This window comes from Vicia villosa, linkage group LG4, assembly GCF_029867415.1.
Source record: "Vicia villosa cultivar HV-30 ecotype Madison, WI linkage group LG4, Vvil1.0, whole genome shotgun sequence".
NCBI classification, from domain to species: Eukaryota; Viridiplantae; Streptophyta; class Magnoliopsida; order Fabales; family Fabaceae; genus Vicia; species Vicia villosa.
This window is the reverse complement of record NC_081183.1, coordinates 157,836,984-157,852,205: the sequence shown is the minus strand read 5'-3', so window position 1 is coordinate 157,852,205 and position 15,222 is coordinate 157,836,984. Positions and strand designations below refer to the sequence as shown.

Below are 15,222 nucleotides of genomic sequence, written 5' to 3'. Positions count from 1 at the left end.
GAAGCATAATGTAACTTCAACATGTCCAATGTGTATTATTAATTAATGTAGCTGAGACTATCTTGCATTGTTTTTTTTTCCTACTGTTCAGAGAACTTGTTTAGTCTGGATTTTATTTTAAACACCACAATGATAACTCTACTGAAAGACACATGAAAATACTTGTGGTAAAAGTTTGACTTTGCAACTTCAAAATATAACTACTTATGGTAAAAGTTTGACTTTGCAACTTCAAGGGACAATTTAAGTTCGATATTTGAGACTCTCTTAACTCTTTGGTTCTTAAGATTCCTCTTTGTTGGGACTTCAAGCTTTTTCATAATTTTTGTGAAGCAAATATGTGGGCAAATATTTTGGCTGATAGGAGAAAAAATGCGAATAAAATATTTTTTGAGACAGAATTAACAATTTAGATACCCAATTGTAGGGATAATCTATCTGCTCATGTTCCATGTACAACTGCTCCTGCAATTACAAAACCATATCAGAACTACGACATTGCAGTTGATCTTACACTCCTACACAATGTTGATCCCATTCCGTTGTTGGAGCATCCTTAACAATTGAATATACCCATGATTCCTTGCTTGATAATAGTAATAGATCTTGCTCATTGCTACTTTGGTTTTGAAAGCTGAAAGAATAAGACACCCTCTTCTTAATCAGTTTCATCACCACTGATGGATCAGTCTAATTTTCCATCCGGGGAGCCCCAACTAGAGAAGTTAGTATATGGCTCCATAGCAACTGAGGTAGCAGAAAGAAGCTTGGAACTAAAGCTCCCCATGTTGCTGCACTTGATAAAGCTCTGACTCGCTTCAACCAAGCATCATTTTTTGAATTCATAGATGGATCAACAGTGACCTGTGGTGATCCAATCATATTTGAATTGGTAAAGTTGGAAGAAAAGCCCCAAAGTTGCTGAGACACATTAGGATGCACGTGAGTTGATGTTGGAGATTGTATCTGGGAACCGAGAATGTCTTTTTTTGAGGTTAGTAGAATTCACACCGACAAGCCTTTTGTAGGAAATGAAAGAGTTGTCATCTCTTCAATCATTAGTTTCTGCATGAAGCGATTTTCAAGTTCGAGAAACTCAGTGTCATCTCTAGCATTCAATGTAGTTTTCAATCTGCTTCTCGGCATCTGAAATGTAGGGACTGCAGCATGAGACTGAGTTGGCCACACGGCTCCCCCTGCTGGAGAAGATGCTGCAGATGGAGTTAAAGGCGGTGTCAACATGGATTGTATCGAACTGGACGGAGAGCTCAATATGAATGGATCCATTGAAGAAGCAGTACGTGAATTTGAATATGATATAGGTGAAGGCAAAGCAGAATCAGTAGAAGCATACAATGGGCTAAAAAGCACACTCTTCTGGTGCATTCGGTCTCATCCTTACAAAGCCTTGTTCTGGATTGAGCAGGATGAAGCCAGCACTCAAAAGTAACATGAGCATATTTACTGCATCCCCTTTAATTAATTTATAGATATTGAGTATGTATAGGTGATATTTTTTTGAAAAAGTGTAAAATGTCTACTGATGCATTCATTTGTGCAAGGAATCTTGTGGTTTGATGGTAAAGAAGTTCTATTTCTTTCTTGAGATCATGTGTTTGAGACCCACTGCCATCCAAAATTATTATTTTACGAATTCTATTATTAATCCATTAAAATTTTTAACATTTAATTATTTAATTTCATAAAAAAAAAAGTTAATTTAATACTTGGCTCTATTTTGTTATTGTGTTCTTGACCTATCTTAAATTTTTTTTATAAATCATTATTTTAACTTAGAATCTAATTTTCATATTACTAATATCTTATTAGTAAAAAAAAATTTAAAATGGTTAATTTTCATTTTATATATGTAATTTGGTCAAACTTCTCAACTTCAAATTTCTTTAATCGTTCAAAAAACACTACACTACAATTAATGCACCGGGCAACAGCTAGCACGGGTGTCTGAGAAGTGATCCAATAAAATTTTCATTTGACCACCTCATTGAATTACTACTGCCCCATTAACCCACAATCTATTTTAAAAACTTTTAAGAGGTTATTCCAAAAAAATATAAATAAATTCCCCAAAAACATTATGCAAACGCCATAAAAATCTATCGCTTTGATTATCACGTTTACAGAATTCATTCTCCACATTGGTAGAGACGGAAGATCATTACAGAGTTGAAACTGCTCAATGTTCTACTAATTATTTCTCATTGAATTTCAATTTGAATTCTCCTTCCAAAAATGTCTCAACTCTTATCTTCCACTTCCACTTGTTTCCCCTTCCTAACTCAACCTCCTTTTCTCAGATTCAAGGTATTCCAACTTTCTCTTTTACAATTTCTTTAGGTTTAATAATTTCTTTCATTACCTCGAAAATCTCGTTTTCGCTATTGCAGGGTGCACTAGGTTTAGGTATTAAGCCATTTCATGCATCTCAGAAGATAAGACCTAAAACCTCATGTGCTATGAATATGTCTGCTGCACATTCATCAGATGATGATAGAAAACTGCAATTTGACCGGTTGATTAACAAAGCGCGTAAGCTTTGGGACAATTCTCCTCAGCCAGTGAAGAATTTCCCTTGGAACGCTGCACTGGGAAACTTCATTGAACTTGTTATCGATCTTACTTTGGCTGTTGTCAAATATCTTTATGTACCTGTGTTTACAGTTACTTCCATCAGCGAGTTATCCTATTGCGCACGTCAAAGGAAGCTTGTTCTTGTTCCTGTTCCGATTCTCCTTGGAGCTGCTGTTGCTGGGATCCTTAATCAGACTGCATTGGAGTTGTCTCCACGGCTAAGGGTAAAATCATTGGCTATGCCTTATTTTATAATCTAGAATAGATATTCGATAAATTAGTTGGATTTTACTTTAAGTTTTTTTTTTTTTAATAAAAGAATAGTTTACCCAGAGTAGTTAATAGCAGCCAATAACGGTGCTATCCTGCTATAGCAGAGGACAACCTCTATGGGAAGAGCCTTAGTGGTGCAGAACACTATAGCGGCCTCTATAGGATAAATAGCGGGATAGCGGTTCCCGACCCAGAGTGGTGCAGAACACTATAGCGGCCTCTATAGGATAAATAGCGGGATAGCGGTTCCCGACCCAGAGTGGTGCAGAACACTATAGCGGCCTCTATAGGATAAATAGCGGGATAGCGGTTCCCGACCCAGAGTGGTGCAGAACACTATAGCGGCCTCTATAGGATAAATAGCGGGATAGCGGTTCCCTACCCAGAGTGGTGCAGAACACTATAGCGGCCTCTATAGGATAAATAGCGGGATAGCGGTTCCCTACCCAGAGTGGTGCAGAACACTATAGCGGCCTCTATAGGATAAATAGCGGGATAGCGGTTCCCTACCCAGAGTGGTGCAGAACACTATAGCAGCCTCTATAGGATAAATAGCGGGATAGCGGTTCCCTACCCAGAGTGGTGCAGAACACTATAGCAGCCTCTATAGGATAAATAGCGGGATAGCGGTTCCCTACCCAGAGTGGTGCAGAACACTACAGCGGCCTCTATAGGATAAATAGCGGGATAGCGGTTCCCGACCCGGAGTGGTGCAGAACACTACAGCGGCCTCTATAGGATAAATAGCGGGATAGCAGAGCGGTTTCTGGCCCGCTAATCTTTTCCCCTTTGAAAAACCAAAATTACCCCTTAAATTTACAATGTTTTAAGGGTAATTTTGAGTTCTTCAATCAAATTTCAGATGGGACTCAAACTTAACCTTCCTTCATAGTCTCGTTTATGCACTTCAAGAGTCATGTGTACTATGATTTATGAATATTTTGAGTTGAGTTATTTATTTGTTTAGTTTTACATTAAATATAGCTTTATGTAATTTGTCCAAAAAATGCAGAAGTCATCCTCCTGCTATATGCTATCTTGCTATCTAACTTTTGGGGTTGGCCGCTCCGCACTGCTATCCGGGAATGACTACTCTGAGTTTACCACAAAAGAAACAGACATGATGCTCAAACATAGATACTTTGTTTTTAAAAAAACTTATTGAAAATTTGAACCACTACGTTACCTCCGTATCTTGAGTTGCTGACAATTGAGCTTGCTCCACTTTCTTTTGAAGTTTAACTTTGCAGTTATTTAACATGACAACATTATGGCTACAATTGATGTTCTTTAATTATGTCTTCCAACATTAAGATTGCATGTTGAATTCCAAGATAGATTCTGAATCTGAAGGTTGGAACACTAATGGAGTATTAAGAATGAGGCCTGAGATTCGATCTGTGCTGCTAGCGGATTCTCTCTCCCCTAACAAACTAACTAGTTACCACTAACATTTGCCTTTCGAAAGATAAAAGTAAAACTATATGTGTGCCATATTTTTTGGGCCAGGCTTGTTTGGAACTTACACTGGTGTTAATGTTTTTGAGGAAATTTTTACCAGTTAAAGTATTGGAAAATAAATGAGAAACTCAATCTGATACTCCTCCCTCCCCATTTACGGTATTTGATCTTCCTCTTTTACTATATCTATGCATGCGTGATTTTCAGGATGCAGAAGTTCCATGGCATTTAATTGCAATTGCAATTCTCTTCACACTGATCAAATTGCCAGGTCCATATTACCCTTATTGGGGACGTATACTAATTCCTCACTTTGCAAATGGAGTTTTATTGAGGGCTCTATGGTTTGCAATATTGTGGTATAGAAGACCTAAAGTATTGAAGATGTCAGAGTCTGAGAGTTAGTTAATCCCCTGAGCTATGGTACAAGGTTGCAAAGTCCATTTCAGTGGTAAGTTTCATATATTCTTTCTAAATCATACAACTTATATCCTCGGTAGTTTGCACATCAGCTATAATTTGTTTCTTCGTTTATGATTAAATGTTATGCATTATGGAAATTGAGCGGAAATGCACGAGCTCAACTAAACCTACTTGTATCAAGCTCGAGTTGCATTCAAATAAATGCGAAGATTAATCCCCATGCCTTGAAGTTTGAACAACCCCTTCTAGAATAAACTGACAAATAATCCCAATCACTTACTATGAAATGAGGGACTACATGAAGAAGACGCATTACCTCGGCAAATGGTTCTACCACCTTTTGCACCGTGTAAGGATGTTTTAACTGAATGAAGTCAGCAATAGCATACTTCAAGAGACGGTCTCAACCACCACAATTGCTTCACAAGCCTTGGACTTAGGCAATTCATTAAGAGAATCTAAAGATACGGCTTTACCAAGTTGTAAGGATAAGGCGTCATATACTTCTCTGGCGCTGGCACATGTCACTGGATTGAGTAAATTCTTGGAAAGATTTCTTCATGCCTATCATGTTAGGTTATATAGAAACTCTTCAATAGGTTCTCATGAACCCGGATTGTTCTCCTGTAGGGGCGGAGTCAAATTATTTCAATAGGATTGAGAAGACAATACCAACCAATTAAGATTTTTTTTGAAATTAATGAGCTAGATAGAAAGATTTTGAGATTAATGAGCTAGATAGAATTATAGTATTTGATATAACATTATGGCTTAATTGTTGTTGTATTGAAAGAGTAAAAAGACACTTATTTTAGGAAAAACTTATTTTTCGTAAGTGACACTTATTTTTGGACAGAGGAAGTATTAGATTGTTTAGTATTTTAGTCTACTAAACTTGACTGATAAAATAAAAGAATAATAATAGTTCTAGTAAGTAATACGCCAAGTAACCAATATAATGAAGTTCTCTCGTAATTCTGCAAATATTAGTATGTTTGTCATGAAGATACCAATGTATCTTAATTCTGTTTTATTAACTCTGGCATTTAACCATAGGTTTGCATGTAATATACCATTTTAAAATGTTATTCATTAGTGACATTGACATCTAATTCCTTTGTGATACAGGAAACAAAAATTCTCACATAATGAAGAAGAGCTTGGAAATTCAAACAGTACATTGAGAATTTAATTGAAATTAGAATTCACTGTTGAGAAAAGATGTAGACTGCTATACTTGGCTATTTGTCATGAGAATGGCTGATAAGATTTTGTTGAATGATCCAGATAATCAGGTAGATTAGCATTAAATTGATGTCAGTAGCGATTCATCCTTTTTGTATAAGAATAAGTATTTAGTCTTGTCATGCTTCTCAAACTTGTGGAGAAAGGGTAAATGTTTTTGTTATTATTTTTCCTTTTTGATTAATATGACATTGGAGCATGTACTAAATTTTGAACCGATATGAACAAATTGTAGGGTTGTTTGTTCAAACAAGAATCAAATTGGTTTGCTTTGTACTAGAAGAATAGATAATTGTGATTGGAATGAAAAACTACTTCAAACTTTTGTAGTTGAAAATTAATTTTTAATTCTTTCTTCTAGAGTTTTCTTTCATTTTTTAAGGTTTTTTTTTTAAAGAAGCATGTAGATGAATTATTAACTAACATATCCATAAATAATCATGATGTAAATGCTGACAGACTTAATTATTATACAATAAAATATAGTCACAGTAATTAACAGTAGTATTATATTAGTAGATAACATTCATACATGTCGTTATTTGTTTATCTTTAGGCATGTTATGGTTTTCTGTTTCAATTTTCCTTTTTGTCAGCGTGTCAGGATAAGAGACCGTATATATTTGTTTAGCTGGTGAGTATAGAACACAACAAGATGCAAAGGCTTACCTACATGTTGCAATACTTTTTTGGAAATAGGGCATTACTCATTGCTTACGCATTTTGACGGAATTTCAAAAATTATTCTAGATTCCAAATTTTAAAATTCTTATAAAACAGAAACAATTTCAAACACCAACAAAAATTCATCCCAAGAGTGACACCTAACAAAAACTCACCCCACCCCAAAGAGTGAATTTAGAAAATTGGAATATATTCTACACTAACAAAAACTCACCCCAAAGAGTGAATTTAGAAAATTGGAATATATTCTATTATCACGGATCTTTGTTAATAAAAATCTAACATCACATTTCATGATTTAGAGATGGTTTAAAATGTTTCAACATTTTAAGAATATTGTCGATTAATCTTGTCATGCAATGTTCATTGTTCAACCAAATTAATTAGATGATATACAACAATGAGTACTGTAATACATGTATATTATCTAAAATTCTTACTTTTGATACCAAAATACCGGAAAAAAAAATGTTGTTTTGAAATAAAAATCTCAAGGGACAATGGAAGGAAATTTTTGTTCGGGTTTTTAAAATAAGATGTTTTGATCATGTCTAACATAAAGAGAGATATTCATGCAACCTGACAGCCAAATCCGTTTTACCGCTTGCAATTCTGGAGATTGGAATCTGAAATATATCCGGAGAATACATTCCGGACCACTTTTTGACGAAAATGGGATGTTTCCGTCATGAAGTGATCGTTGAAGAATGAAATTCAGAGTTAAGAAAAAGAGCATTTTCGAATTTTAACAGGGGTGTGATCGCTTCACTTCACTGGGGTACTGAACAACACCCTTATAATAAGCATGAAACCGGGGTACTGAACAACACCCTTATAATAAGCATGAAACCGAGAAACCAAAGAAGGATCAAAAGTACTTCAAAGGAAAAGGAAAGACAACAACTTCATCATAACATAACAACTTAACACACCTATAATACAAAGCACCAATGTAAGAGGGATTTCTCTCAAGCTCAGAACATATACACAAACATAACAGAATCCTTCCTTGAAGATGTGAAATCTTTTTCTCACACATATTTCAAAACTCACTGAACAACTCAGGATACACACATTTAATTGACCAGCCAGTTTCCATTGTTTTCTATACCAACTTACATTGCATAAACTATTTCGCCACTGCTATCGATATCAAGGTCCGGATCGGTCTCTACATCCTCGTCCATTTCGTCATCAATGTCCAAACTACCAGTGAGATACTGGCTGATAGACTGATGAGTTCCAGCTGCAGGAATAGTAGCTTCACTAATTATCTGCATGATTTCTTCAACGGTCTGCATCGGTTGTTCAGGCTCTTGAAACTGGTCATTCATTGTATTTCCGACTACAAGATCGGCCGGAAGGTTCTTCAAAAACCACACATGGCTTCGAATCTCAGACATGCTTATTCTCTGAATTTCAAAACATTGTTAGTTTCCAATTGAATGATAATGCTATCATCTTTCATGAAAAAGAAGTAAAAGAGGTGCTTTGCAGCATAAGTTTCACCTGTGCAGGGTCTGCAACGAAGATCCTTGAGATCAGATGACGGCACTCGGGAGATATTTGAACATAATCAGGAATTGAGTATTGGACTTTCAAAATCCTCTGCAAGAAAAAACCAGAAGTTCAAAAACAGCAATTCCATGTTATTGCTACATTGGTTAAAAAGAAGTAGCAAAAGGTTACATGAATAGTCTTCCGGAAATTTTTTGGCTCCTCCGGATCCTCGAAAGGATATGCACCCACCAACATGACATATAAGGTAACACCACAAGACCACACATCTGCAATCTGGACCATAGCGACAACATTAATACAAAGTATTCTTAAGCAAGAAAAAGCTATCTGAAATGAAAGCATTGCTTCTGCATTAACATCTACTATTTACAAATCTTCACGAGTGTATTTACCGGTGGTTGAAGTAACAAATGTCAACTAACTGAAACTTACAGGAAAACAACAAAAGTCTAATTAGGTACAGACATAAACAAAATCCGTATTAAAAAAAAAAAAAAAAAGAGAAGCTAATTGCACAATGTAATTAGAAAATTTCAGAATATCACTAGCTAAATGATTTTTCTTCCAAGGATGGAAGTTACAAAGTACCTTGCCATCATATTCCTTCTTAAGCAAAACTTCAGGAGCGATATATGCCGGTGTTCCAACAGTAGATTTTGGTTGTGAATGTAGCACTGATGACTGTAGAAGTAAGATAGTCAAGATTACACATTATTTTGCTTGATATTCAAGAAATTTCAAACTAGTATTAGAAAAGTATACCTTTGAATACCCAAAATCACAAATCTTCAAACGAGGAGCCGGACTACCATCCAACAACGTGTTCTCCAACTTCAAGTCACGATGACATACTTGCTTTATTAAGAAATACAAATAGATATATTCGAGTCAGGCATTTTACTATATTGTTTGGGCAGCAAATGGACTATTGTAAAAGTAATGACTACGTGTGTCGAAATTCTGTACCATTGCATGACAGTAGCTAACCCCTGATATAAGTTGTTGAAAGAAAAACCGTGCCTGCAGCACAACATAATGGTCACTAAATTTAACCACAACAGCAGTACTGCATTCAAAATCCATGAATGGAATACGATAACAACCTCGTCCTCGCTGAACCGTCCTGCATTGCATATTCGCTCAAATAGCTCTCCACCAGAAGCATATTCCATCACAATTGCTAAATGTGTAGGGGTAAGTATTACCTATATTTGACGAGTATGATGAGTAGTACAACTACGGATTAATATAGATAAATATATGAAGGTTAGAAGAAATATGATAAAAAGGCAGGTTAGTGTCGGAAACCAACGGACACCGACATAACACTGACGCTTGTGATTGCGTTCAATCTATTCATTTTTTCAAATTATTACTTTTGTCAATCGGTGTTGTGTCCGGTGTCTGTGCATTATAGCTACAGAGTACAAACCTCCTTGAACCTGACAATATTAGGATGCCTGAGTGATCTATGATTTATAATTTCCCTTTGAACATTTTCATCTATCTGTCAATAACAACAAGCATAGAAAATCAAATCAATATGCATGTAATTCCTTCAAAAACTCAATAAATTCTACCTCAAAGCTAAACATAGAAAACCATAAAGAGTTAAAAAACCAACCACTAAGGAAAAAAGCAGAGAGAAACAAAGGTCAAACCTTATCACCTCTCTCAATATACTTGACAGCAACACGTTGATTAGTGAGTTTATCTCTCATAAGCCTAGCCACCCCAAAATTCCCAGACCCAATATCACGAACAAGCTCATACCTATCACTCTCATGCATAATCGGTATATCCATTCCCATTCCTCCTGGCCCAACAGTATTCCTAGTAGAAGGATTCATTTCTGTTGATAAAAATCTCACCTTTTTTCAAGTATTCAGCATGTCAGCATCACTCACATTGAGAAACAACAACAACCCAGATCAGATCTTTGAAAAAGAAAACGTGGGTTGGTAGGTGATGGTTGAAGAAAAGAGAGAACAAGTTATGATTGTTGATCAAACACGTGAAAAAGGTTCTTGACCCACCAAAATCTGAAGCAGTGGTTGGAGGGGCGGTGATAATTTGCTCGTGAATGTGAAATGAAATCTTCTTTTCATTTATCTCTGTTTTTGTGTTTGTTTGTTGGGTTTCTTTCTCACTTACTCCAAAGTTTGTTTGTGTTTTTCGATTTTATCCAAAAACAGAGAATCTAGGAACATGTGGCATCAGATATTTTATTTTATTATTACAATGCATAGTAGTAACCACTTTGAATTCATTAGATGCTTTTTGGATTATTAGTAAAAAAATTGATTTTGATGAATTAGGTAAAAAAAAAATCTAAGATGGTTACTTTTTCCTCCTTTAGGATGCTTCACCATCACCGTGAAAAATCACAATTGCCTCTAGCAATTTAAGATGCATTTTCAAACGCAAATTTATTACACCTTTTTCAATGTAGATTGATAAGGTATTCCATTTTATCAAAATTTAATTCGGAAATGTATTTCTATATACATAAAAGGTTAATCGAAGATGTATCTCTGTAAAAATCCTTAATTTAAAATTCATATAGTTGTTCATAGATGCATCTCCAAATACTTTTATTTCATATACTCGCGTAAGACCATTCCATCTTCCTCCTTCATTTTCTGAAAAAGCCACTTACTCAAATATCACTTGAGCTCTTTATCATCCATTCAAGTTTCTCATCCATTCAAGCTTCTCACCCTATTCTACTTTATCTGCTACAAAGTTACTCAATTCATTCAAACTTTTCATCCACAACTTTATTTTTTCAAAATTCATTCTTTTTTTGTGTTTTGAATGATGTTTTAGGTAGCATAAATTATTAAGCTACATTAGATAGTAATGCAATCGAAAAGGGTAGCATAAATGGACATTAGTTTGTCATTTGGTTGGAGGTTAGGACAACAATGAAGTTTCTGCCATAGTTGAGAAATCACAACTTCATTCGGAGATGCATCTCCGGATTATGTTTGAACTATTTTTAGAGTCGTATCTCTGGATTTTTACCTGGCTAAATTTGTATGAATTTGTGATGTGACTTTCTAATTTTAACGTAGGTGCAATGGCTGAAAACAACTCAAGAAGAATTAGGCCAAGTCATGTGTCCCAACCCACGTTTGTGCGACGAGAGATGGCCGCAGCCAAGACCACGAGGTCACGAGTCGATGATAACTCATTTGATGGTTCACAACATCGAGGTTCCCAACCATCTAATTCTACTTCTCATAGTCGTCAGTCTTAGGCCTCTACTTCACGGGGTCGTGAGTCCCTAGATGATGAAACACCACATGAATCCCATAAAGCCCAAGAGGAACCCGCTACTGATTCCCCTTTATAAAGTTATCCAAGAGACCCATTTGACACCTTACTTTATTTATATGAAGACCATGCTACTAGGAATGTTTAGAAAAGAGGGGTATATTTATTTACTTTCGCATTACATATGTTTTAAACTAGGAATGCACCACTTATGGTGATGTATATTTTTTACATGAGTGTTTGTGTTTAAAATTAGTAAACAACGACAGGAAGATATTAGATTCTGAATAGCATGACAATGAGTGGTTCATGGATGTTATCTGATATTCTGGTCTTGTCGGTTTATGTGGTATTGTGTACATAACCATAAACCATGGCATGCAAGCAGCATTTACGAGAGATGGCATTTAGAGACTTCATCTTTCCACCTTCTTATTGGTGAGATAACCATCACCTTGGGATGTCTCATGCCTCCTGTATCTTCGCATTAGGAGAAAATTAATGGACCATGGAAGTCTTAGTTGAGAGGAAACCAGTGAGAGGCTAGCTACATAATTGGGGGTTGACCTAACTAAGAGCGCAAAAGAGGTAGCAGACACCAGAGGTACTCATGCTAGATTTAAATTCTTGGCAGAACTATATAAAGACCAACTACAGTGGGATGACGATGTCGATGAAAATTATATGCAGGTTAAGTACCATTGGACTTGTGTATTGAGGTGTTACCTAATTTTCCTGGTTGATACAACCACTTTTGTGGAAAAAAGTGCAACCTACATCGATGTGGTCTACCTTAAATAGTTCTGGTGGCGCACAAAGGAGAGAGAAAGAAATATTCATTGGATGAGGTGAGGTAAATTGGGTTGGGAAAAAGGAATATGAGGCATGTGGTTCAGACGTATCGGGGATTTTAACACATGTTTCCTGGATAAAAATTATTGGAGACTACCCACATGTGGACAATCCTTGTTGAGGAGAGTTTTCAAAAGCAGATACTACCCTAGATGCTTAATTCTGAATGCAAAAGTGGGTTTTGCACCAAGCTAAGCTTGAAGAAGTATTCTTAGTGCTAGTGAGTTGATTGCGACTTGTTTAAGGTGATTAGGAACATGGAAAAAGCAAAAGTTTAGGAAGATAATTAGTTGCTCGATACTGCATGATCTAAAGCCCGTAGCTCAGTGCACATCATTGATAAAAATGTCTTGTGAGTGACATTATTGACCAAGATTTGTTCATCTAGAAATGGGATATTTGGAAGCATCTACTTTGATCCTCTTAAAATGAATTAAATTGCCAACATCCCTCGATCACTAAGGAGCCCGAAAGATAAAATTATATGGCACAATGAAAAGGATGGTGAGTATTTTGTAAAATATGTCTACCATATTCTAAAATCAAAGATATTTTCCACTCAACCAGGCCTATCACGCCCACCTCATCAAAATCCGTAGAATTTTTTTTGGCATTCCCTTGTGCATAACATAGTCAAGAACTTCCCGTTGAGGCTCCTAGAGAATATTCATCCAAAAAGACATGACTTGAAGAAGAATGGTACCAGGTTAAATACTTTATGTCCCTTGTGTCATTCAAGCTCTAAATCGACTCAACACTTGTTCATGCAATGTGATATCATCAAAATGGTTTGGTTTTCTTTTCCCTTTGATATTCATATTCCTTCTAATTCCGGCCTTCATGATTGGCCGGTTTATTGAAAAGTTGAATAACATTAAAGTATTGAGACTATTATGTGGATAGACAAATGATCACATCTCACGGATCATAGATAAAGAGTTATCAAGTCTTCACAAAAGTATAAATATTAGGAATACTATTTATATTGGATTGACCCGCAATGAGAATACTACATAGAATTTTATACAAGTGTCATAAGTATTTCTCAAAAAGATAGTGTTGTATATCACCCTTGACCTAAAAGTCATTATGGACACTAGATGTGGAGTCGGATATTTTATTATGGTTTAAACGTTTTTCGTAACAAGATAACTATGAAGTTGCATTGCTTATGCCGCATACATGTTTATGGTTTAGTTGTTTGTTTTTTCACGTTTGGCTTTGTTTATACCATTATTGAGTCTCCATTCATGATTGTGCACCTTGTGATTGAGTTTCAAATTCATTTTTATGCATACATAAATCAAAATGTTTAGTTATGACAGAAGCAAAATGTTTGGATCAAGAACCAATTTTAAGAATGGTTCAAGTCATGACAATGTTAGAATCTCAAAAACTTTTTACATTTTGCAAAAATTGAGATTCTAAAAGTGTGATTCGAATCACAAACTTTCATGACTCGAATCAAAGTTACATAATATTTTAAAATTGATTTCATATTGTTATGATTCGAATCACAAAATCCACGACTCGAATAATAAAAGCTTGATTCAAATCACAGACTGTCTAATTCAAATCAGACACCGAGTTTTAATTTGAACTCAGGTTCTAATTTGAAGAAGCACTAATTTGAACTCAGGGTCTAATTTTTATATAAAATTTATTAACCACATGAGTTTAATTATTTGGTTAAACTTATCATAATATTTTTTTTTCAATTTTTATATATCTTTTATTTAATATTATCGCATCAGGAGACAATAACTTTCACTTTATATTCATGGTAAATGGTAATGATAAATACGGAGTACGTTAAAAATTGATAAGAATAATTTAATAAATGAGATAGTAGAAATATTATTTTATTTTTTTATATAGTAGTATATGTTTAAATATGTATGCAGTCGTCATGAATCATTTATTGTGAGATGTAGAGAGTTCTATTAAAATAATATAAATCCTGTCTATCATGTGCATCACTAAAGTAAGATATTATTAATCATTATTTATTATGTTCTTTTGACAAACTTTATTATGGACATATATACATACACAAACATGTCAATTTACATATTAGATTATACAGGACCATTGAAGATACAAAATTAAAAAATGATGAGTAGAGAGAAGTTTATTATGGCAGCTGCCATGGTTGTAGTTTTTCTTTTCTCAATAGGTAAGTCCTAGACAATTTGTAGAATATAGTTTACATCTTCTATTTATTATTTTTGTTATGCTTACTAATTATGTATGACCCCCTAGGCATGCCCAAAGCTGAAGGTAGAAGGGTAATATCTGAATCATGGACATGTCCTATCCAATGTGGCCAAGCAAAGCCTGACTGTTATACCTATTGCACACATAGTGGGAAGGGTTATTGGAGAGGAGTATGCAGGGATTCAATGTGCTGTTGTGCTACAAGGAATGAACAAGAGGACCACAGTTAATGTTTCAACGTGATCTTGTGTTGTGCCTCAATAATAGAAAATAACAATCGGTGATAACGTTGGAACTTGGTGTTGTTCTTCTAATTTGAAGAAAACATTGTTTTATAAATAAGTTATAAGTTTCATTTGAAGGAAATAAAACATGATTTTTTTTATTAATAAGGCATAAAACATTATGTTATCATGAATTTGAGCTTTGTCCAATTTTCCTTATTATTATTCGTTAAAATTATTATTAAAAAATTGAAGTTCTCATTCTCAAGATGATTAAATCTTAAAAAAATAATATCAAGATGATTTACAGAATTTAAAAAAGGCTAAGAGGTAACCTTATATATGCAAAGGTCCAACCGATTGAACCATAAGTGGGACCATAACAGCTCACCTTAATATGCCATGATTGCCCCTTTCCAATTTGATGTCCACAAATGCTCTATCGCCATAC

The 15,222-nt window shown here is 35.0% G+C and overlaps 2 protein-coding genes and 1 pseudogene across 3 annotated transcripts; 1 reads left to right on the top strand and 2 right to left on the bottom strand.

Annotated features, from left to right (window-relative positions):
• Window positions 1–510: 510 nt before the first annotated feature.
• On the bottom strand, window positions 511–2,006 carry LOC131598171 (zinc finger CCCH domain-containing protein 66-like; annotated as a pseudogene).
• Window positions 2,007–2,080: 74 nt separating this feature from the next.
• LOC131595679 (uncharacterized) lies at window positions 2,081–6,157 on the top strand. 2 transcript variants are annotated; one of them, XM_058868111.1, is made up of 4 exons: window positions 2,083–2,325; window positions 2,409–2,816; window positions 4,534–4,777; window positions 5,878–6,157. In XM_058868111.1, the coding sequence occupies exons 1-3, from the start codon at window positions 2,254–2,256 to the stop codon at window positions 4,729–4,731; spliced, it is 678 nt and encodes a 225-aa protein (XP_058724094.1). In that variant the 5' UTR covers window positions 2,083–2,253; the 3' UTR covers window positions 4,732–4,777; window positions 5,878–6,157. The 2 variants fall into 2 exon arrangements, with proteins under 2 accessions (XP_058724095.1, XP_058724094.1); XM_058868112.1 differs by lacking the exon at window positions 5,878–6,157 and having other exon boundaries at window positions 2,081–2,325; window positions 4,534–4,781.
• A 1,399-nt stretch (window positions 6,158–7,556) lies between these two features.
• Window positions 7,557–10,373, bottom strand: LOC131595678 (serine/threonine-protein kinase SRK2E-like). Its single transcript, XM_058868110.1, has 9 exons — window positions 9,861–10,373; window positions 9,632–9,706; window positions 9,303–9,404; window positions 9,166–9,219; window positions 8,962–9,054; window positions 8,788–8,880; window positions 8,368–8,472; window positions 8,188–8,286; window positions 7,557–8,090 (listed from the first exon to the last, which is right to left on the bottom strand). Exons 1-9 carry the CDS (start codon window positions 10,047–10,049, stop codon window positions 7,794–7,796), a joined length of 1,107 nt encoding a protein of 368 aa, XP_058724093.1. The 5' UTR covers window positions 10,050–10,373; the 3' UTR covers window positions 7,557–7,793.
• Window positions 10,374–15,222: the final 4,849 nt, after the last annotated feature.